Raw genomic sequence first — 23,410 nt, forward strand, 5'->3', positions numbered from 1 at the left:
GGGCTCCAGAGACCTGAGCCCCTAAACATTTCGGTGTCCTGCTCTTTCTGTCTCATTGCCATGTCCCGGGATGCAACTAGTTCATGAGGATTGGATCGGGACCAATTCCAAAATGACAATAATAACAAATATTCATCAAGTACGTCCTGTGTGCCAGGTTCGGGTCTAAGCGAGTTAGTCCTTCAGTGTTCCGAACAACTCTGTGAAGTCAGAAGTGTGCTATAACCTTCATTTTCCATGTCAGTCACGAGAGGGACAGAATGTGTAAGGGAATTGCCAAGGTCACATAAAAGGGACACAGGATGTCTGGCTTCAGAGTCCACTTTCTGACTCAAGGCCAAGGCTAGCCCATTCTTGTGTCTTCTAGCCTCTTGGAGGCTTTAGTTTGACGTCTTGGTAGCCCTTCTCTGTTTTGCCTGGGGCCACATGAGTCCATGTGCACAGTTCTCTGAATCTGATTTTAGGGAGCTGAGGGAGACGGTCTTATTCCTCCCAACCCTGGACAAAGTGGCTTGTCTTCCCTAGTGTCCACCTCTTCCTACAGAATAGTTGGGCCACTGTTACGAAGAAGCCAAGAGCTCAAAAGGTCTTGCTTTCCTGGGGGACAGTAGAGACTATCCATTCTACAGAACATAACAGGGAAACCATTCAACTGGCTCTTTGTAGAACTAAGGAATGAATGTCCCAAGTTGCATGGAAACCATCTAGCATCTTTATCTAAAGAAAGGAGAAAAAACCAGTATAGTTTCTGATAGGACAGATAGCTACAATCATATTTGTCATAAAATATCAGATCCTGAAACTTTTATTTTTTCTTAAATTTCCAAATGTGTATTTACTTTTTGAGGGGGTCAGGATGGGGCGCGCGAGAGGGAGACACAGAATCCAAAGCAGGCTGCAGCATCTGAGCTGTTATCACAGAGCCTGATGTGGGGCTTGAACTCATGAACCATGAGTTTATGACCTGAGCCAAAGTCAAACACTTAAATGACTGAGTGACCAGGCGCCCCCCAAAGCATTTATTTATGTCTTTTAAAAACATTTTTATAATGTTTTTATTTATTTTTGAGACAGAGACAGAGCATGAGAGGGGAAGGGGCAGAGAGACAGGGAGATACAGAATCTGAAGCAGGCTTAAGGCTCTGAGCTGTTAGCACAGAGCCTGACGTGGGGCGCAAACCCACAAACGTAAGATCATGACCTGAGCCGAAGTCGGAGGCTTAACTGACTGAGCCACCCAGGCACCCCAATATTTCTTTATTTCCACTCAGAGCTTCTACATGGAGATAAATGAGCAAGGGGCTTTGCTATGCCATGTGACATTATGAGGCGCACAGGCTGTACTGAGAACCCCACGACCCAACATCAAGGGGCAGCTGCTGGTCAGTTCTTGCCAGTCGTTGCCAATGTGGACCCAGTATTCCTTGGTGTTCGGAGTTTTTAAAAAAAAATCAGACTCAAACCTGGATTTTAATGGAAATTTACCCAATTAAGTTTTTTTTTTTAGTTTATTTTTTTATTTAGAGAGAGAGAAAGAGAAGCCTAAGCAGGCACTGTCAGTGCAGAGCCCAACTTGGGGCTCAAACTCATGAACCGAGAGATACAGTCTGAGCCAAAATCAAGAGCCAGACGCTTAGCCAACTGAGCCACCCAGGTGTCCCTAAATTTCCTCAGTTTTTAAATGTTGTCAGCTAGGTCAAATTGAACACATACACAAAACCCTATCTCCTGCCCAGCTGTGGTGCACAGATCATCACTTTTTGATATTCGTACTGTGGTCTCGGACAGCAGGGTACGTCCCTTGGCAGAGCACTTGGCTCCTGTGTTGTGTTTTGATATCACCTCCCTTTTCTGATAGGAGGAAGGAAGATCTGGCGGGGGGGCAGCATGTGTCCTGTTCACCATGGTGCCCCTAGCGCCCATCCAGATACCCAGCATGCAGTGGGGCAAGTGTCTGCCAGGTGAGGAACCAGAACAGACCCTCACGCTTTTCGTGGCCGCTCTTGCCAGGTGCTCTCTTTCTACAACGTCAGCCAGATGGGCGTGCTGCTGGCTGGGGTTGGCACTCAGGCCTTCTATGGCATGGATCGCAGGGACCTCTTGCAGGTCCTGAGAAGCACGATCTCCCTGCATGTGACCGACCTGTCACCTACCCAGCAGCAAGGCATTCTTCGCAAGGTGAGAGGAAGACATCTGGTCCCCAGCCATGTGGCTCACAGAGTATGTGGTTTTGGGGTGTTGTGAGTGGGCATGACTTTGGGCTGTTGACTCGGAGCTGGGGTTAGCGCAGTCTTTGGTGAGGGAGCATTCTGAACCTAGGTGATGTCTTCTCCTGGTGCCCACCTTCCCTCCTTTCCAGAAAGAGCCCTTTGCGTCACACTATATTTCTTTGCAGACATGTGCTTTCCTTCAGTTGACTCTGGAAGACTTTTCTTAAATTAGGTTTCTTGATGTAATAATTTTTTGAAAGTTTGTTTTTCAAATCTAGAAATGAATCCGGAAGTTCCTGGAGTGCTCCTGAAAGCCCCTTCCATGATCCAAAGTCACATCCCTGATACTCCTTCTCACTTGGCAGTGGGTCTTTGGGGGATCCTATTATATCAGACTTGCTATGTCCAGTTACAAAATCTGTTAGGAGACCAAACTTAAGGAGTCTGGCTTAAAATACAATAACACGTTTGGTTAAAATAGCATGTGTTCTAGAATAAGACAGACTTGTGTTTGAATCTTTGAATCTTACTTATCAACTGTCAAGCAGTTACTTATTAAGCCTCAGTTTTCTTACCTGAAAAATGGGGGTATGGGTAGTCCCCCACCTCACAGGGTTGCTGAGCAGATATGCTGAATGTTATGGCCTGTGAGTCACTGACACAGTGCCTGGGCCTTGCACAAAGCTCAGTGCACCTTCTACGAGGTTGTCATTACGTTTATTCTCACTCTTGGCAGATGAGTGAAGCAGGAGATACTGCCTCAGGCATTGTGGAAATACAAGGGGCTTTCTTTAAGGAAGTATCTCTCTTTGATTTACGGAGGGAACCCGGATTTAACACAACAGTCCTAAAGGAAAAGGAGCTTCGGAGGAGTCAGGTATGACCACTAAGGATTCTGACACCAATCTGTGTGTGTGTGTGTGTGTGTGTGTGTGTGTGTGTGTGTATGTGGTTGAGGGCAGGGGGGGCTCCCACACCAACAAAGAATTCTCCAACATCAGCAGAGAATTGTGGAAGTCCCACAGTTCAGCTCCGTTCTGACACTGTATACTGGTGATAGTGTCCGGTCCCACAGGGTAAGGGTTCAGTCCTATAATACTATACCGCTGCCCCTCAACAGCAGGTGCCAGTCCTCAGTCTTGGCTGTCCCCAGTGCTCGTGACCTCCCAGCTGTAGATTGAAGGTTCCAACGACCCTGCTGCCCCCACTTTTGTTTGATTAATTTGGTAGAGTGGCTCACAGAATTCAAACATGTTACTAGATCATCGGTGTATTATAAAAGAATAGAACTCAGGAACAGCCAGATGGAAGAGAGGCGTAGGACAAGGTGTAGGAGGGAAATGCTTCCACACCCTCTCCAGATGCGCCACCCTCCCAACACCTACACGTGTTTAGCAACCAGAAGCTCTCTGAACCTGGTGCTTTTGGGTTTTTATGGAGGCATTATTATGTAGGCATGATTGATTAAGTCATTGGCCGTTGATGATTGATTCAACATCCAGCCCTTCTCCCCTCCCTGGGGTTGAAAAGTTCCAACTCTCTAATCCCATGTTTGGCTCTCCCAGGTACTTTCTGGAAGTTATTCATTAACTTAACATAACAAAAGACACCTTATTGGCTCTCCTCACTTAGGAAATTCAAGGATTTGTTTTTTTTTTTTTAATTTTTTATGTTTGTTTATTATTGAGACAGAGAGAATGGGGGGAGGGGCAGAGAGAGGGAGACACAGAATCTGAAGCAGACTCCAGGCTCTGAACTGTCAGCACAGAGCCTGACTCAAGGCTGGAGCCCACAAATTGTGAGATCATGGCCTGAGCCAAAGTCAGATGCTTAACTGACAGGGCCACCCAGGCGCCCCAAGAAATTCAAGGGTTTTAACTAAATACCGTATGTCTTATTAGAAATCACAATGTCACAACTGCGTTGCCCACATCACTCCTGGATTTCTGACTCTCTTCCTTGTGGAAAAATTCTGTGTTAAGGTTAATTTGTAAAAGAGATTTATTTCCGTGTGATTAAAGTCAGGAGGCAGAACAGCGTAGTGTTAAGAAACTGGAGAAGACCTGAGTGTGTATTTGGGTGTGGCTATCTATCAGTTAACTTTGTGTTTGCCTTCCTCTCACTCAGCCTTAGTTTTCTCATGTGCGAAACGGGGATGATTTCTTGAGAGTCAGTGATACAAGTTGTATCTTTATGCCCCCGGGCACGTGGCAGTGTGCTCTAACTATTGGCGGTTGTCACCTGTATTGAGTGCTGCCAGAGCTGCTTGGGGAGGCCTGTGCTTTGGGCCAAGCCTCTTCGAGCTCTCTGGACTTTCATTCAATCAACTCTGCATTTTATCCACTGGTCAGGGGTTGAGGCCAGGCCCTGTTCACATTGCTGGGGATGCAGCCCCGAACAAAGTAGATGGAACGGCCTGCCCTTCCGGAGCTTCCATCCTGGGAGGGAGGGAGGCAGACAGGATGCAAGATGAGTGAGTAAAACCCACGCTCTGCTAGATGATGATGTGTGCTTAAGGAGGACCTAAGTCAGAGTGGGGAAGGGGCTCGAGAAGGTGGGCAGCGGCTCTTTTCAACGGGGTAGCTGGAGACGACCCACCCTGCGCTCAGAGGTTAGGGAGGAGCTGATCTTCGGGACCCTGGGGGACACCATGAAGACTGCCTTCTACTCTGGATGAGGCGAGGAGCCCTTGGAGGGCCTGAGACGGATGTACTCTGACTTTTGTTTGCATTGAATCCCATAACTGCCGCACAGTGACTGAACGGAGAGCACGAGTGGAGCAAGGGGACCGGTCAGGAGTCGTGTAATCCTGATAAGACAAGTGGCTTGGACTAGGTGGTGGCAACGCGGGTGGTGACCAGTGGTCGCATGCTGGATGCATTCTCATAGGGCTGGCGCTGGCGGCGTCTCTCTCCACCTGCATGTGGTCTCTCCGTGTCGTGGGCTGAATGGTACCCTTGCCAAATATATGTCCACCCAAAACCTGTGCGTGGGGACATGGGCTTATTTGGGAAGAAGAGGTTTTGCAGATTTAATTCAGTTAAGGATCTCAAGATGAGAACAGTCTCGGTCATCTGAGCAGGCACTAAATCTAGTGACAGGTGCTCTTACAAGAGATGACCATCCAGGTGGTAGGGAAATGGAGACAAAAGGGATTGGACGGGCACACAGAAGGCTGAGTGAAGGCGAAGACAGAGACCCGAGTGACATAGCCATAGTTGGGACCTCTTGGAGCCACCAGAAGCTGGAAGAAGGCAGGAAGGATTCTCTCTACAGCCTTTGGTGGGAGCTGGGCTCTGCTGGCACCTTGTTTTCCGATTTCTAGCTTCTAGAACTCTGCATGAATGATTTCTATTGTTTTCAGCCACCAAGTTCACGGTAATTTGTTACTGCAGCCCTAGGAACTGCATGCATCCACATGCGGGGTGGCTGGCTTTCTGTGGGTGGTTCAGGACTCCCAGCAGAGAGATTCGTGAGAAGCCATGTCACCTGGGTGACTTCACCTTGGGGAAGTCACCTGGCATCACTTTTGCTTTGCTGTATCTTTGGAGGCAGTCAACAAGCATCCCCTGCCCCCAGCTTCATGTAGAGAGGACATAGACTCCATCTCTTGGTGGGATAGTGGTTCTGAAAGGTTCTAGAAGAGCATAATTTGCGGCTACTTCGAAAAACATATCCTGCCGCAGGTGTCTTCCAGACGTTTTTGTCTCAGCAAGCGTGACGATGGCGTGACCGTTTCCTACGATGGGGAAGACTGTAGGAGGGTCCCGGAACTTGATCCTATGCTTGAGGAGATATTGGGGCCACACACAGAGCTTCAGGAACTTCCCTCCCTCACTGTTCCTTTCTCCTGGGTCTGGCTGCCACGTGAGAGGTGCCTCTCCCTAATGCTGGCTCATAACTTATTCTGTTTGGGGAATTATGTTCAAAGTTTCAGAGTCTATAAAGTAGATGAATGTCATACTTGATCGCATCTGCATGTTAGGTGTTCTGTAAAATTATGTTCCTTAAAGCAGACGGCTCCCCTGCCTGCTAGGTATTGTTCTTCTAGAGTGCCCATCTGGGAGGGCTGGCGGGGAGCGTGTGCTGCAAGCAGGAGTTACTTTACTGATGGTACTTTCTAGACCATCCTGGTCTCTACATCTGTCTCTTCTGCTTTTGCTTCCTGGGAGCTAGCAGGTGGGCTTGGAAATAGGGGCTACGGAGGGTCCTTATCTGGTCAGTGGCTTCATAAAGCATAGAAAGTAAACCTCCAGCCATGCTGCCTGATAGCTTTGCTCCTCATTGGGTCCTCGAGCATTAGGAATCCCCTGGGTGTGGTAGCGTGGGTTCTGCAGTTACTCTGACACCAGTGTACATCCCAGTTCTACCACCTGGTCATTGTGTGGGCCTGGGTAAATAACATAGCCTGTTAAGCCTCCATTTTCCCCATCTGTAAAATGGGATCATAGTGTGTCTTCCTCAAAGGGCCTCACTGTACTGGGCACACACTATGGTCATCATGGTGAGTAAGTGAGTGCTCCATCCATGATGTCAACTATTCTCTTCCCTCAGGCCTTGTTCCTGTATGAGCTCCTGTCAAAGGTGACCAGAAGGCCTGAGGGGCTCCTGAGGTAGGCGGATGGGGTCAGCATGGGGCTGACAGGCCCTTTTGAGCCTAATTTCCCAGGAGGGAGAGTTGGGCAGTCCTGTCTACAGCCTGTGTCCCATAGACCTGCCTTCTCTAGCCCTTCTTTCCTCTCCCTTCCCCAACCCCTTTTTTTTCCTTGAGAGAGAGAGAAAGAGTGCACATGTGCAAGCATGCCCATGAGCAGGGGAGGGGCAGAGGGAGAGGGAGAATCGCGAGCAGTCTCCATGCTCAGTGCAGAGCCTGATTCGAGGCTTGATCCCATGACCCTGGGATCATGACCTCAGCTGAAAGATGCTGTGATGCTTAACTGATAAGAGAGTCGGATGCTTAACTGATAAGAGAGTCGGATGCTTGACTGACTGAGCCACTCAGGCGCCCGTTCCCACCCCTCTTCTCCGGGTCCTTTGTTCTGTTTTCCAGCATAGGGCAGCTGGTCAAAGGCCTGACGTGCTCCCACATCGATGCCATGAGTGTGGACTCCTTTCTGACCCATTTCCACCATTTTGAGAACAACCTCTCCCTGCTCTCACCATATCAGGTACCGTCATAGCACATTCATGCCTTGAATTCTCTCTCCTTGCCCCCAGTCGTGGGCCTGGATGGACTGTGGTGGCTCAAGATACTTGTGTCAGGATTATTCCCATGCAGGTGATGATATGGGGCCAGATACTGAGCCAGATTTCCTCCAGTTTCTCTTTTAAAAGCTCCAGATAACCTGCCTCTACAGCCAGAGCTTCGACAGATGGGTCATTCCATACTGAGATCTGAACATTAAAATCCGGTGGTAGGGTATACCATTTCTCATATTCCTAATTATGTCCTCCTGAGACTGAAGGTCATTCCCTCCTTCCCAGCCTTTCCAGAGGTAACCTGGAGTAGGAACAATACTCTATTGAGAGTACTTTTTTTTTAATTTTTTTTTTTTAATTTTTGAGAGACAGAGAGAGACAGTGCGAGCAGGGTAGGGTCAGAGTGAGAGGGAGACACAGAATCTGAAGCAGGCTTCAGGCTCTGAGCTGTCAGCACAGAGCCCGACACAGGGCTCGAACCCACAAACCGTGAGATCATGACCTGAGCCGAAGCTGGCCGCTCAACCCACTGAGTCACCCAGGCGCCCTGAGAGTACTTTCTTCATCATTTAATACTTCATTTTCTAAATGGTTAGGGAGGCTCTTTAACCCTTTGGGGAGACCAGAGGCAGACACTGACTTTTCACTGGAACTAAGCAAGTAAAGATAGGCCTTGGGAACAGCATTTGGACTTGAAAGTGTAAACCACTGGCGGTATGGGGTCCAGAGAGGGTGAGCGGGCAGTTGTACAAGGTATCTTCCTGACTCAGGCCTTGCGTGTTGCAGATACGAATGCAGAGTTTCCAATCTCATTGTCTCTCGTCCAGAGAGACGTAAAGCTTGGTATATAATCCTTTGAAGTCGTTGGAGGGCTGCAGAAGTTTCACAAAGCTTTTCTCTTCCCTTGGAGTATCCATTGTGTCACTGGTTCTCAAATGTGAGCGTCAGCATTGCCTGGAAGGCTGGAGTTGTTCGATGGGTATTAAGTTTCACTGTGGCTACATGAGTAAGTTCTAGAAATCTGCTGTGCACAGTGTGCCTATAATTAACAAGATGGTATTGTGCACTTCAGAATTTGTTAGGAGGGTAGATCTCACGTTAAGTGCTCTTGCCACAAAAACCGAAACAAAGGGGCACAAGGAAACTCTGGGAGGCGTCGGATGTGTCTGTTACCTTGATTGTGGTGATGGTATCATGGTGTTTGCATGTGTCCAAACTCATCAGAGTGTACACATTACGTATGTGCAGGTCTTTGCATATCGATATTTCTCAGTAAAGCTGTTAAAAACACACACAGATTAAAAAAATAAAAACCAACACAGATCCCAGAGCCTCACTGGCAATTTCTCTTCCCTTCCAGTAAGGCCAGGGTGAAGCTTCCTAATTGACATTTCTAGCAGTTTCCTGGTGAGAACTATTGAACCGTATTAAAAGTCTGGCCCCGGTGGGGAGGAAAGCAAATTATTTCCATAACCTGGACCCCAGCATGGTTGTGTCCTTTGTAATCATCTCACTGATCCAATGCGTGGAGGTCAGACCCACGTTGAGGAAGACCTACGTGTTCAAGGAGGAAGAATTATCCTGACAAAGCTCCTGGCCTTGAATCCTCGCAGTCTCAGGACCTTCAAATACCAATTAATTAGAAAATTTGCCTCTATTGTTTACGTTTTTGCTGAAAATACATAACTATCATAAAAAATAAAACAATATAGAGAGAGCAAAGTTTCCCCACGTTTTCCCTGGAGCCGTGACTCTCAGAGACTGTTTGGTCAAATCTGGAGACACATTCGGGGAGACAAATCTGGAGACACTCCTGGGGGAGATGCCACCGACATCTAGTGAGTAGAGGCCGGGGCGCTGCTTTCTAACTGCACTGCAGCCCATACCCAAGGACTCTCCAACCCAAAATGGCAAAGGAGAGTCCTTGCTCTTAGGTAACCACAAGGAAAAGTTTGTTAGGGACTTGGAGAGTTTTTTTGTGTGTCTATAAAGCATATGAACGTGTAATTAAAAAAACAGGAATGAGTTCATACTATATACACTGTTCTGTTTAGCTCTCTGTAACACGGGTGTATGTATATAAAATAGAACCTGGCCAGCACTCCAGTGTTAATAGATACAAATCTATCTTATTGACACAAAATAGTTGCACAGCATTCAGTTATATGGATATACCACAGCTTACGTCACCAGTCCCAAACCCAGTCAAGTTATATCTCTGTTAAAAGGTAAACTGAGGATTATTAAACATTCTAAGAGTTAATCTGAGCAAAAAATCAATTGGAATCTGGCAGCGCCGACAGGAAGTGGTTTGGAGGGCTCTGGAAGGACTTCCGTCGAGGAGGCAGAGGAAGGAAATTATTTGCCTGGCTGTAGCTTTACTTAGCTCTTTGTGATGGTTGTTGTTAGTGCTTTGATATCCTCGCCTGAGGCACTCACAGACTTGGAATTTGGTGTGCTTACCTAGGGCACCCTGTCACTAGGGCCACATTAGTTTAATGGCCTTCTTCAATTAATCTAACATCTTATTTCCTTGCAGTTATAAGCAAAACAGGGGAGCATTCTCAGACTTAGATTTTTATATTCCCTTTGTGATCGCCTCAGTTTTCTCATCCATAAACTGGGCACAGTAGTGGTACCTACATCGTAGGGTGTTCCATCAAATAGAAAGTGAGCACATACCGAGCACTTAGCACGATGCCTGGCCCACAGAAAGCACAGTCTGTGTTTGCTCTTATTACTACTGGACTGAATTCCTAGAGCTGCTTTAATCTTTCAGGTTAATTGTTTGGCTTGGAAATACTGGGAGGTCTCCAGATCCTCTATGCCGCCCTTCCTCTTGGCTGCTCTGCCGTAAGTGAACATTGGTTCCCCTCTCTGGCCCAAGAGTGAGATTGGTGGGAGTCATCCAAGTCATCTGCCCACGGATTTTTGTGAGGAACCAGAGACAGAGTGGAGAGGGCCAACCACGGTTAAGCCCTTGCAAATCAGGATTTAAAGTCAGAGTCCCACATAGATATTTCAGACAGATGCTCTTGTTTTTTTCTGTTATTTAAAAACCATAGCCAAAGCAACCCAAGCCTGAGTGAATGCCTGTGACACAGGTCCCATCTGGGCTGGCCTCTCAGTTGTGCCCAGGCTCCAGAGTGGTCAGGGCTGATGTGAGTCCTGGGGATTTCTCCTGGTATCGGTGGGCTTTCCAACCTGGGAGGGGGCAGCCCTGCTTTTCAAACATGGTCTGGACACTATTTCTTTTTCTCTTTATTTCCCTCTTCTTTCTCTTGTTGTTAATTGTCTTCATTTATTCAAAAAGTATTTACTGAATGCTTACTGTGTACTAGTCCTCAAAGATAATTTATTTTCCCCCTTATAAGAGCTCACAATCTTGGGGAGGGGAAATAGACAAGCATAAGTCAATTATAATGTCAAGTTTCTATTTGGTTAAAAGGGATAGAGCCTTAACTCAACCTGGCTTAGACAGTAAATTGAAAGTCCAGAGACAGACTTCAGGCATGACTGGATCCAGGAGCTCAGCAGTCTTTTAACCCAACTTTCCTCCGTAGGCTTCTCTATCAGACAGCTTCTTTCTCTGTGGTGGTGTCTGGCTGATCCAAGATTATGTACTGGTAAAAAGACTTGTTATTCTCATCCTTCTCAGTAAGTTTTGAGTTTGAGATTAGGGGAGATGGGTAACTTTGACTAGCTTAGTTTGGTATTGCACCCGTGGAGCCAAGAGTGAAGTGGGGTCCACTCCTGACCATAAATGAAGAGGGTGATTCTCTAAGAAAGCCAGGTGCTGCTACCATGGGAAGGAGTGACAGGCACAGGGCACAGAGGGGGACGTATCTCCTCCAGACTGGAGAGTCAAAGGAGACTAAATTAAAGCTCAGAGAATGAGCTGGGGTTTCAGAGTTCAAGATGGACGCTCCAGGCAGGATGTTTGGTTCAGGGAAATGCTCTAGGGAATGCAAGATGTGTGTGTGCAGAGTAGTTGGGAGACAGAAGGCCAGAGAGGTAAGGGACAGTCAAATCAGGGAAGGCTTGTGTGACTCTGTTGAGGTATTTATTCCTGCTGTATTCTGGGCACAGATCTTAGATTTATGTTTCAGAGAGATCGTTACCTCTGTCTATGTAGCGAATGGAGTGCAGGGGGCCTGGCTGGAAGCAGGGAGACAGTGAAAGCTTGTTTCTATAGCCTGGACCTTGGCGTGGCTGTTTCCTTCCACTCCTCCACATCGCAGCTTAAATACCTCTGGCTTAGGATGGGCTCCCAGCTGTCCTTGCTGTCACCCTCCACTGCAGAGCCATTTTCATTTATCACTGGCTGACATGGCCTATTCTATTCACTGGTTTCTGTTGTCTTTACCCTACTGGGATGAAGCATCCTGAGAGCAGGCTCCTGCCCCTCATGTCGTGGTCATGGCCAGTACAGTGCCTGGCATGTAGCAGATATTTGCTGAATGAACCAAGAGATAAATCAGATCACAGTGCTGTGAATGGAGAAGGAAGAACAGATTTGAGTAATGTTAACTTGGTAGCGATGACAGATTTGGGGATATAGGGGAAAAGACAGCTGGGATGGTGTAGAGGAGGACGAACATGTAGAATTTGGTTTTAGAACAGTCTAGTGGTCATGATGAGTAGTCCGCACGGGTCTAGAGCTGTTTTTCTCAGCCTTTGTTCATTATTGCCTTCCTAAAGGGAACAATTTAATTTCTCCTGAATGAGAGACTTTACCAGGAATAAGATTTTCTTGAATAGAGTTGAGCATTAGTGGGTCACAAATCATTATAACAACTAAGATTTTTTTTGTTGTTGTTCCCTCTCTCTACCTGAACCAGTTTTCCCCCCTTCAGGGCCATATTGCCTCTGTTAAGAATACATGATCAGGAGTTCGGGGGATTCTGAACTGGAGATGCCAGAATTCGGTGTCATTTCTCTTACTTTGTCTGCTCTCTCCTTGTCTTTCTCACTTTCTTTTTTATTCTCTCTTCTTTGTCTCTTCCTTCTGCTTTTCCCCTTTCTTTCCCTTCATCTCCCCTCAACCAGTCCATCAGTTAGTGTTAACATATGTTTATGAAGACCCCATTCTCTGATCATTGCTACTGGGAAGAGGAGCATTATGGGAGTTGGCTTCCCGTCCACAGGAGAGGGGCATGGTGGGAAGAAGAGCGTGATGGGCGGGAGGCTTGCTACCCACCAAGAGGAGCCACATCCCTGGGGAGAACAAACGTTTAAAGAGCGGTCCTGGGATAAGCTCTCGGGCATGTGAAGGCTGATCTCAGGGGCAAATGCAGAATAGCCACTGTTCCCACCCCCTCATTCTTCCATCTCTTTACAGGGCTCGCTACCTGGCTTCTGTCCCCGCTTCCCGGTGTGTGCCCTTGCTGATCAGCCTGGGGAAGAGTCGGTTGGAGTCCTTCGTTTTAGATTCCCACAAGAAGAATTCAGTCCTTAGGAAGGTACAGCAGTGCCTGGTAAGGAAACTCCTCCTGGTTGACACCTTCCCTGGTGTCCCTTCCCTTCTGGGTGTCTGTGGCCATCCTGGGGAGCCTTCAGGGGGTCTGGCGTGGTCTGGAGCTTGCAGTGATGGCCAGAAGTCTGACTTGGAGCCCTGTTTGGGACAGTCTTGGCCATTGGTTTTGAGGACTGTCATCCTAGGGCTTGAATGACCAGAGACTGCTCTGGAGGACTAGAAAGATCACAATACATGAGGTCTGGATCTAGGCTGGTCTCTGGCAATGATTGTTTATATGGCTTTCAGGAAGCCACTTCCCCTCTCTGAGCCTCAGCCTTCTCATCCCTAAGATGGGTGCAAGAGCACTTCCTGCACAGAGTTACTGAGGGCGTGAAATAGGCAGTGTATTGTTCAGAGCCCAAAGGGCAGACTGAATGTGAATCCTAGCCTTGCCATTGGCTGGCAGTTTATCTTTGAAAAAGTGGGTGATATGGTTTGTGGGTTTGAGCCCCTGTTGGGTTCTGTGCTGACAGCTCAGAGCCTGGATCCTGCTTCAGATTCTGTGTCTCCCTCGCTCTCTGCCTCTCCCCCACTCATGCTCTATCTTTCTCTGTCAAAAGCAAATAAACATTAAAAACATTTTTTAAAAAGTGGGTGATATTAGTCCTTATCTCTTAGAGTTACTCTGAAGATGAGGATTAACACCTGGCATGTATTAAGCACTCAAATGTTATCTACTTTGGTCATTTGGGGAAACAGCCTTAGAGGCTTTCTAGGCCCGTACAGTTTGAGGTGCTGTTTTTATCATTGTTGTACTATTATTACAATCCTACAACTCTGAACTCTGTTGGTAAGTTGTTGAACTCTGGGGTAACCTCCAAGCAGAGGCACCAAGGATGACGTGAACCTCATTTATGGAGTGTTCACCATGTGCCAAGTCTTCTGCCCACACCAGCCCCCTAGTGGGACCTTCTAGACTCCCAAGACCTGCATCCCTGGGGTAAAACCAGACCCTGTGCTGTCTTTACTAGTCCATGGTGGGGCGGGTGGTTCAGATCCTGGAACCTTTACCAGATTTGGGATTGGATGTGTGGTTGAACAGTCACGATCTTGAACCCTGCTGGATGGATCTTCCCATCAGCTCCACTTGTCGGTTTCAGAACAACTCCATTGCTGACGAGTACATGGTAGACATTGTGGGAAACTTACTCTGCCACTTGCCGGCAGCCATCATCCACCGCGGGGTCTTCCCCCGGGCCTGGGCCACAGCCCTGCATGGACTCCGACACTGCCCACACCTCAGCCCGGAGCAGAAGGCTGCAGTGAGGCTCAGGCTCCTGGAACAGCACGGGTGAGGAGGGGCTGGGGCTCGGCTCTGGGGTGGGGCGCTGGCCCTGGTGCTCCTGCCCTTAATACAGATGTTCTTGGGGTGCCTGGGTGGCTCAGATGGTTAAAGTGTCCAACTTCAGCTCAGGTCATGATCTCACGGTTTGTGATTTCAAGCCCCACGTCAGGCTCTGTGCTGACAGCTCAGAACTTGGAGCCTGCTTCAGGTTCTGTGTCTCCCTCTCTCTCTCTGCCCTTCCCCTGCTCACCCTCTCTTTCTCTCTCAAAAATGAGTAAACATTAAAAAAAAACTAAAACAAACAAACCCAGAGAGAGTTTCTAGTTTAGGCCAAGCTTAGATGCTTACACTTATTCTAGAAAGGTCTAGCTTACATTTATGCTAGAAATGAGACCTTCTTTTTGACCTCAGCTGCCTTGTAAAGTGACAGTAAGTGTGGCCGCTCTGTAGAACTCACATAGTTGTCACCAGTACATCTTGGCTTATATAAAGGGCAAATGTGTTTGAGACCTTGGCACTTTACCAATGCAAGGAGGTGGCATTATTATTCTTGTGAAATAACAACAAGAGCAGTAATAATAATGCAACGAGTTGAAGCACTGTCAGCTCGGGGGAGCTCTCTGGGAGGTCACAGAACTCTTCTCCCTCAGGCAGAATCGTCTTACATGAGGGCAGACATTTGAGCAGGGCCTAACCATCAGTCAGCGGTTAGACAGCAGATGTTTCTGGAGTGGTGACTGTGTCCCAGGAGCTGCCCTTTTGTGTAGAGTTTAAGGTCATGGACTCGGGAGGCCGACTCCTTGGGGTCAGATTTTGTTTGTATCATCTATTGTGTGTGTGACCTGGGAAAAGCTACCTCATCTTTTTGCACTTTAATTTATTTTCTTTTTAAAACTTTTTAAAAGTTGATTTTGATTTCTTTTGAGGGAGAGATAGAGTGCAAGCAGGGGAGGGTCAGAGAAAGAGGGAGACAGAATCCCAAGCAGGCTCCGTGATGTCAGCACAGAGCCCAGTGCAGGTGCTTGAATCCACAAACCATGAGATCATGACCTGAGCTGAAGTCGAGAGTCAGATGCTTAACCGACTGAGCCACCCAGGCGCCCCCTGCACTTTAATTTCTACATCTGTAGGACGGGGACAGTAGTGGAAGAGGAAGCGGGGGGAAGGAAAGGCTGTGATATAAATGACAGAAATCCAACAATTCAGTTCAAGCTAACAATAAAGGGGAACTTATTGAGTTCAGAAATAGAATGTAACGGAAAATTCCAGGGGCATACTTCAGGCACGACTGGATCCAGAGGCTCAAGTGATGTTGTTGGGAATATGCTCCTTCCATCCCTCAGCTCTGTGTTCCTCATGTGGCCTTAAGTTTCTCCACTTGGTAATAGGAACAGCTTCCAATTTCCTCTTTACTGCTAGGGATACCAGAAGAAAGAGAGCTCCTCTAGTAGTTCCAACAAAATCCCCAAGGGTGACTCGGTGTCCTGCACGTGATATCCTGCATCACGAGCCTGTTTTCTTGGCTGGGGAAGTGGGACTTGTCCAGGTATGAAGTTGGTCTGTTCCTGCAAGAAAAGGATGCTGGGAGGGACGCCTGGGTGGCTCAGTTGGTTGAGCGTCTGGCTTTGGCTCAGGTTATGATCTCACAGTTTGTGAGTTCGAGCCCCGCATCAGGCTCTGTGCTGACAGCTTGGAGCCTGGAGCCTGCTTCAGATTCTGTGTCTCTCTCTGCCCCTCCCCTGCTCGCTTGTGCGCGCGCGCTCTCTCTCTCTCTCTCTCTCTCTCTCTCTCTCTCTCTCTCTCAAAAATAACAAACATAAAAAAAGAGAAAAGGATGCTGGGAGACAGGGACGACAGCATGGTTTTTCAGTCCACTGCTTATCGTCTCTTCGCAGACTCCCCCAGAACTGGACGGCTGAGACTACAAAGGACTTGGGACCCTTTCTAGTACTTTTCTCAGGAGACGAATTAAGCTCTATTGCCACAAAGGTACTTCTGTGTTCCATCTTTAGAAGGCTGAAGGAGTTTGAAGGGGAGAGAAAGTGTAGTCAGTTTTACCCCATTGGGTTTACTGCCCCTTTGCTTTCTAGAACCTTTCCTCTCTGCCTCAGTGGGCTCACAAGTTTCCAGCTCTGCTCCAGGATGTCTGAAGTTTGGGGAAAGGGAGTGAGGCCACAGTAAATCCAACTCAGGGCTTTTCACATGACCCTTCAGACAGATGTGTGCAAATGGGAACTGTCCGTTAGCTGTCACTCTGTGAGCTTCCCACACGCATGCCTGTTCAAGGGCTTACGCCTTCCAGTGCCATGGACACATGCACACTTAATGTCCAGTGTGTGTAATCACATGCAAAAATACATTTAACCCCAAACCAAATCCTCCTAGAGCATTGCCTTTGGGCACACACTTTGCTTGGACCAACTCTCCAAAAGTTAGTCTAGATGAAGAGTTATGCCAAATAAGCACAAACGCGTCATTTTTTGCTGCATAATGAAGCCGCACAATCTCACCGGCATACAGCAATAAGCATTTATTTCTTGCTGACTGGTCTGTGGGTCACCAGGACAGCTCTGCTCTTGGGGCCCAGGCTACCTGAGGCTTGTTCTTATCATGGAGGTATGAAACTCCAGAAAAGAGAGCACCAAAATGCAGTTTTCTCTAATGCCTACCCTGGGAAGTAGCATACTGTCACCTTCCATTGGCCACAGCAAGTCACATGACCAAGCCCAACCTCAGGGAGGGCAAGAAGTGGTCTCCTTCATGCACAAGTGGAGGAGGGAGTGAATGTTTGCTGGACAAGACTCAGATGGACAGGAAGGAACCTCCCATGTACCTCATCCCTGTACGTACACCTGCAAGACGCACGTTGTCACCCATGCTCAGAAGGACCTGAACATGGCACATCACCCATGCACAGCATGCATTCCTGTGTCCAGGCACGGTAAAATTGTCTTCTGGTGCGTCCAAACATGTAGTCATAAGCAGCAGAAATATGAGTGTGTGTATATATAAAAATGTATAATATTATATATATATTATATATCTATCTTCTAAAGATCACCTTTTGAAATGGAAAAAGTTTTGTCTCCATATGGTTACATCTCAAAAACACAGTGTAGGGTTAAAAAAAGGCAAGTTGCAAAAGAATATGTATAGTAAGATGCTAAGTCAATCAGCAAATACTAGTTAAATTGTGTTTTCATTGTAAAAATGCCTTAATGGTGGGTTTTTCCCCCACTGTGAAAATAGTTACATTACTTTTACTAATGTAGAACTGCAAACAGTTCTAGATGTAAGACAAGTTTAGGAGTGCACAGGAATGGCTGGTGCTTGATTCAGGGTGATGGTTCCTTCTGGGGAACAGAGAACACCAAAGAGTGAGGGAAGGCCCATCAATTACATTTGTGATGTTTAATTTTTAAGCTGGGTTGTGAGTGCATGGGTGTTGTGTTGTATTATTCTCTCTACTTTTTTTAAAATGACTGGAATGTTTAATAAAACAAGTAATCCTTGCTCCTGGTTAAGAAATTTCAACCACACCAGAAGCTACAGGATGACAGTGAGTCTCCCTCCCACCCCCCACGTCTAGGTCCCCAGCCTGCCACCCGAAAGATGATTGCTCTTCCTAGATTCTTCTGCATCTTTCCAGAAAGATCTTCCTCCTGCTTGTATGTGTTCTTCCTTTAAAAAACACAAAATGGAAAATACCATTCACTCTGCTGCTTATTTTGCTTTTTAAAGTTAGCCCTGTCTGTTGTGAGTTGCACGTGACCTTAGCTGCCCATGAGAATCACAGGAGAGACTCTGAAAGAACACACACATGGCCCCCACCCCAGGCCGGTGGTCTCAGGATCTCTAGGGTGGGACCTGGGTGAGTGTAGATTTCCCAGGCGATTGTCACCTACAGCCAGAATGGAGCTACTGGCTTTAGAGTGTGACTCCAGTTCTGAAGGTGAGAACAGAGAGGAACTCATAGACCTGAGTGAGGTGCATTCTCGGATGGAGCGGGACACGGTGCTTTGCGGCCGAGTGAGCGAGTCTGAGGAATGCTCTGGACTCACGGACACGCCTCCCAACGAGATCCTGAGTCGTCACAAAGCACGCTGGTTCTAGATTAGAAATGGTGCCTTCTCCAGGGCAGCCGGAAGCCACTTCATTGCTAGTTTCCCCCCAGAATCAGAGATAACCCTCTTTTCCTCTTTTTTTAATGAGAAATAGAAATTTTAGTCAGAATTTAAAAACAGTACCAAGTCAAAATGGGTAGGCTCACCTACATTTTTTTTTATAGAAATTATCAGGTTGCTCCAGTAATGATGCTCTGTTTAACAATCCCATAGAAAAAAATGTGTGTATTTACTGCATTTGTTCAGCGTTAAGTATTAGCACTTTTTCTTTTTTTCTTTTTTCAGGTAATATCACTTTCTTTTATTTTTGGCAGTCTGATGGGTGAAAAACAATATATACTCGTGTTATTGAACATTTATTGGATGCTATTGAGATTAAGTATTATTTTATATGATTTGAGACCAAATTAGTTGAGCTAGGAGATAAACTTATATAAGAAGCTGCTATAAAAGAAAAACAAGCCCTGAGGGAGTAAGTAGTTTCACAGTTTAAGTCTGTGTTTTATATGCTTTAAGTATTATTCGTTCCTCCTCCTTCCTCTTCTTCCGCCCCCACCCCCACCCCCCACCTCACAGTTTCCTGATATCCTTCAACAAACAGCTTCCAAGATGGCCGGGACCTTGCTCCCCAAAGAATTCCTCTGGGCCGTCTTTGAATCTGTCCGGAATAGCAGTGAGAAGAGCCTCAGCTCTGCCCCCAGCCCTGGTGAGTGTTTCCGGGGTGGCTCAGCCACAGCTGTGTCGGCAGTGTTTGGGCTGAGTCCCTGGCCTCAAGAGGCCTCCCTCCCTGTCCAGGGACTGGAGGAAATGTTTGCAAAGCAGTGGCATGGCAAAAAGCCATAGACCAAAGACGTACACCTTTGCTAAAGTGATTTGGAATCGCGTCTGGCATTCCTTACCTAGGCCAGTGGGATAAGTGGCGAACACGTGCAACACACATTTCAGAAAGATTGACTTAAAGGGTCTAAATGGCTGAGTGACTGCATTGCAACGCTGGGACCAGGCTGGCCAGGTGTGAACCCTGGATCTGTGCTTACTGGCTGCGTGCCTTTGGGTGAGCGCTTTAACCTCTCTGTGCCTCCGTGTTCATCCTCTGTAAGATGAGGACAATGAAAGCCTCTACCTCATCAGGTTATTATGAGAGTTGATGAATTTAGACTTGTAAACACGTTCATAGCGGTGCCTGGCATGTAGGATGTGCTCAATAAGTGTTAGATATTTTTATGATTTTTGTGCACCCACGAAGCACAGACTTGTGCCAGGCAGGAGGAGGCAAGGTTAATCGGACCTGGTCATAATTGTAATAATAATCGTTGGCAGCCAGTGCTTTCTTGCTTTCCTGCAACAATAATTAATTACTGAGCACCAGGTATGTGAACAAAACAGACAAAAATCTTGTCCTGGTAGAGCTTACTTTCAAGGGGCCTGGGGGGAAGGCAGGTGCCCAACAGTGTAAATCACATACACAGTAAGTAAAAGACGTAGCAGATTGTGCAATGATGACTGCCCGGAAGGGAAATAAAGCAAGGGAAGGAAGGGGGTCAGGGAGTGGGGGGTGGGGGATTATAATTTGAAAAAAGAACGGTGGACGTGGATTTCACGGAGAAGGTGGCATTTCAGTAAAGACCCGGGGAATGTGGGCATGGACTGTGTAGACATGTAGTGTTGGAGTCTTACAGGCAAATAGACAGGAGCGGGAAGGAATGGAAAATGAGAGGCCAGTGTGGCTGGAGCACACAAGAGGCAAGGCTATATAGGGCCATATACAGGAAGCCCTAAGGACTTTGTCTTTGTCCTTGGGGTGGGGTCTCCTGGGGGCGTCAAGCAAAGAAGTGTCGTGATCCATTGTATGTTTACCTTGGGTGGTCCTCTCTCCATGCCCTGTCTCACCCTCACCTCTGTACTATGATGTGGGTGCTGTGCTTGCTCCCATTTTCTTGACATGGGAAATTGAGGTTCAAAGGGGATTAAGAGACTTGGCTGAAGTCACAGAGTGATTAATGGCAGCTCTTAGATTTGTACCCAGAGCCGGTGGTTACTGCCACTAGCTCCCCCTGCCCTTACGACCTAGCGGTGCAGTTGTCATAAGGCAAAGCTCCTACTCAGTGCTCGTGGGTGTGCGAAAGTAAGACGGGTCACACGCTGGGGAGGGGGCTCCGTTACCAGCACACTGTTGGAATTTCTTTAGTGATTCTGGGTATCAATTACTGCTGTGCTTATAGTGATTAATGGATTAGCAGAGTTACTACTTGGTTTCATTTTAGTTAATTTATATGTGTGTGTTGAGTCATTCAACATTAATTTTTTGCCAAACACCTACTACGTGCCAGGCCTGGAACACAAGAGTGATAAGAGCAAGTCCCTGTTGTACTATTTAACCATTCTGTTTCTCTTTAATTCTGTACTATCACTGGATCCTGTTTTCATGGGAAAGTGGGGTGGAATGGGGGAGTCTAGGAAAAAGGTATCTTTTGTGATAAAGATGCTTGAGGACCACATGTGGTGCCCTTGATCTGGTCTGATTTCCCCTCTTGACGAGTCCAGTGAGGCACTGTTGGTATGGGAATGGCCACTGGGCCTGGAAATGCCCTGGCCTGGATGGTGCTGGTGAGTCTGTGAGCCTGAGGGCTGGACAGCTGTGAAGACAGGAAAGCCGAGATTGCTCTTAAGACAAGGAGCCTTGGGGGTCTCTGAGTGGCTCAGTTGGTTGGGTGTCCAACTCTGGATTTTAGCTCAGGTCATGGTCTCCTAGTTCATGAGTTTGAGCCCCTCATTGGGCTCCCTGCTGATAGTGTGGTGCCTGATTCCTATGCTCTCTCTCTCTTGTTCTTTCCCTCCCCAGCTGTCTTTCTCAAAGCAAATGAGTAAACTTAAAAAAAAAGAAAAAAGAAGGGCACCTGGGTGGCTCAGTTGGGTAAGCCTCCGACTTTGTCTCAGGTCATGATCTCTCGGTGTGCGAGTTCGAGCCCCATGTCACGCTCTGTGCTGACAGCACAGAACTTGGAGCCTGCTTTGGATTCTGTGTCTTCTTCTCTCTCTCTGTTCCTCCCCCTCTCGTGCTTTGTCTCTCTCTGTCTCAAAAATAAATAAACATTAAAAGAAAGAGAGATGATATCCTTAAAAAAAAAAAAGACAAGAAGTGTTTGATTTTCTCATAGGCTGGGCATATCTGGGAGAAATATTTCATTTGCGTGTTGATGTTGGCTGGTTTGGCTGGGTGATTTCATCTTATTCTGAGACTGAAGTGGGTCCGTTTCTCTTGTTGCGAAGGGAAATGCAACAGGTCCATTTCCCTTCTCTCTGAGGAAGTGGGAAGGTGACAGCCTCCACGATGATGTTTATGGATGGAAAATCATCCTCCCTTCCCACACTTAGAATTGAGGGCTCCTTCCTCGTAATTCTGGAAGGTTTAACTCTGGGTTGCAAACTCAAATGCATGCAGTCGCAGCTGCAGCTACATAGCTAATAAAAACAGTTAACATGGGTTGAGTGCTTACTGTATACCTGGATTGTCCTAAGTGCCTCGGATATAATAACACTTTTAGTCCTCACAAAAGTTCCATGAGGTAATTTTACCCTTACTGATGAGGAAACTGAGGCAGAGAGGGGTTATACAGTTTTGGGTTTGAATCTGAAGCCAGAACTGTTCACCACCAGCTCCTACCGTCCTCCAAGCAGTTTGGAGCCCTGCGGAAATGTTGCAGAGCTCCTACAGCGTGCATGTGGTGTGCAGAAAGTTGGCATTTCCGCGATTTCATTACCAGGTAATTAGCAAGAAGTGGCAGAAGTGGGATTCACGCAGCTCCCTGCGTCCCTGCTCTCAGTGTCTGCGCTGAGCTGCCTCTTGTGAATAAATCCAGCTGGAAAAGATTACTCATTTCAGTAAAGATACAGACTGACATCCCTGAAGTCCTCTTTCCTCTGTATCTCCCCATTCTTCAGGCTGCCATGGAGTCGTGGCTCCTTCTTCTGGTGACATCTTCACGTTGGCCGAAGCCAATGCCTGCTGGGCCCCCGAGGACCTGCTCTGCACGGAGGAGCACACGTTCACCAGGAGCGTGGAGCTTCTGGGGGCGGTCAGGGGCTTCGGCCAGCCTCAGCTCATGACCCTGAAGGAGAAGGCAGTACAGGTAAAGCCCACCTCACGGTGGGAGCATTCAACAGAGAGAAAACCCCAGAAGAACAGTCCCAGCATTTCTGTATGCAGAGCCCACCTCAGGGGATTTGCACTTGGCATTATCCTGTTGCAATTTCTCCGTATGAACCCAGTGCCATAGGTGTGCTCTCCGCATCTGAAAAATTTCTAGTTCCTCTCTCTTTAGAGAGGCAGAGAACAGACGTGTGTCTTGGCATCTAATGGACACTCAGTAAAAAGTTCTGTGGATGTTCTGGTGCCTCTGATTGAGACGGTTTCCAGGAATTTTGCCTTTTCTTTCTCCACACGGAGGGCCTCCATTGCTGCTTACAGCAGATTTTCTCAAAGTCTATACACATTTGTCTGAAAACATAGCAGAAAGGAGTAAAAAAAAAGATTAGAAGTCACTTTACATCTTTATAAAAAGGTCCCTTTCAGCAGGTCGTGTCAGCCATTAGGATGGTTGTGGAATATCTAGGTACCATTGTGGAGTTAAGACATTAAATTCCTTAAAATTTTATTTATAACTCTTTTTTATATAAATGACCCAAGTTTATTGTAGAAAGGTGGGAAAATAATAAAGAAAATCTGTCATAATCTTCTACCCAGAGATAAGCACTGTTAATATTTTGGTATAGTCACCTGAAGCTCCCCAGACTTCTGTACATATATATATATATATTTATATATTTATTTTTTTAATGTTCATTTATTTTTGAAAGACAGAGTGAGCAGGGGAGGGTCAGAGAGAGAGGGAGACACAGAATCTGAAGCAGGCTCCAGGCTCTGAGCTGTCAGCACAGAGTCCGATAAGGGGCTCAAACTCACGAGCCACGAGATCATGACCTGAGCCAAAGTTGGACGCTTAACCAACTGAGCCACCCAGGTGCCACTATGTATTTATAGATTTCATGCATGTATTTCATGTATACTTACACA

At 47.1% G+C, this 23,410-nt stretch overlaps 1 protein-coding gene across 1 annotated transcript in view; it reads left to right on the forward strand.

The window, feature by feature from the left end:
• Window positions 1–23,410, forward strand: part of OTOA (otoancorin) — a 63,586-nt gene that overhangs the window by 23,561 nt on the left and 16,615 nt on the right. Inside the window, exons 13-22 of the mRNA XM_029948592.1 lie at window positions 2,011–2,178; window positions 2,947–3,087; window positions 6,765–6,823; window positions 7,261–7,378; window positions 10,189–10,262; window positions 12,751–12,886; window positions 14,028–14,218; window positions 16,108–16,201; window positions 18,913–19,042; window positions 22,279–22,466. Of these exons, the coding sequence (XP_029804452.1) occupies window positions 2,011–2,178; window positions 2,947–3,087; window positions 6,765–6,823; window positions 7,261–7,378; window positions 10,189–10,262; window positions 12,751–12,886; window positions 14,028–14,218; window positions 16,108–16,201; window positions 18,913–19,042; window positions 22,279–22,466 (1,299 nt within the window). The remainder of the gene's footprint in view (window positions 1–2,010; window positions 2,179–2,946; window positions 3,088–6,764; window positions 6,824–7,260; window positions 7,379–10,188; window positions 10,263–12,750; window positions 12,887–14,027; window positions 14,219–16,107; window positions 16,202–18,912; window positions 19,043–22,278; window positions 22,467–23,410) is intronic.

Source organism: Suricata suricatta, chromosome 8, assembly GCF_006229205.1.
Source record: "Suricata suricatta isolate VVHF042 chromosome 8, meerkat_22Aug2017_6uvM2_HiC, whole genome shotgun sequence".
Taxonomy (NCBI): Eukaryota; Metazoa; Chordata; class Mammalia; order Carnivora; family Herpestidae; genus Suricata; species Suricata suricatta.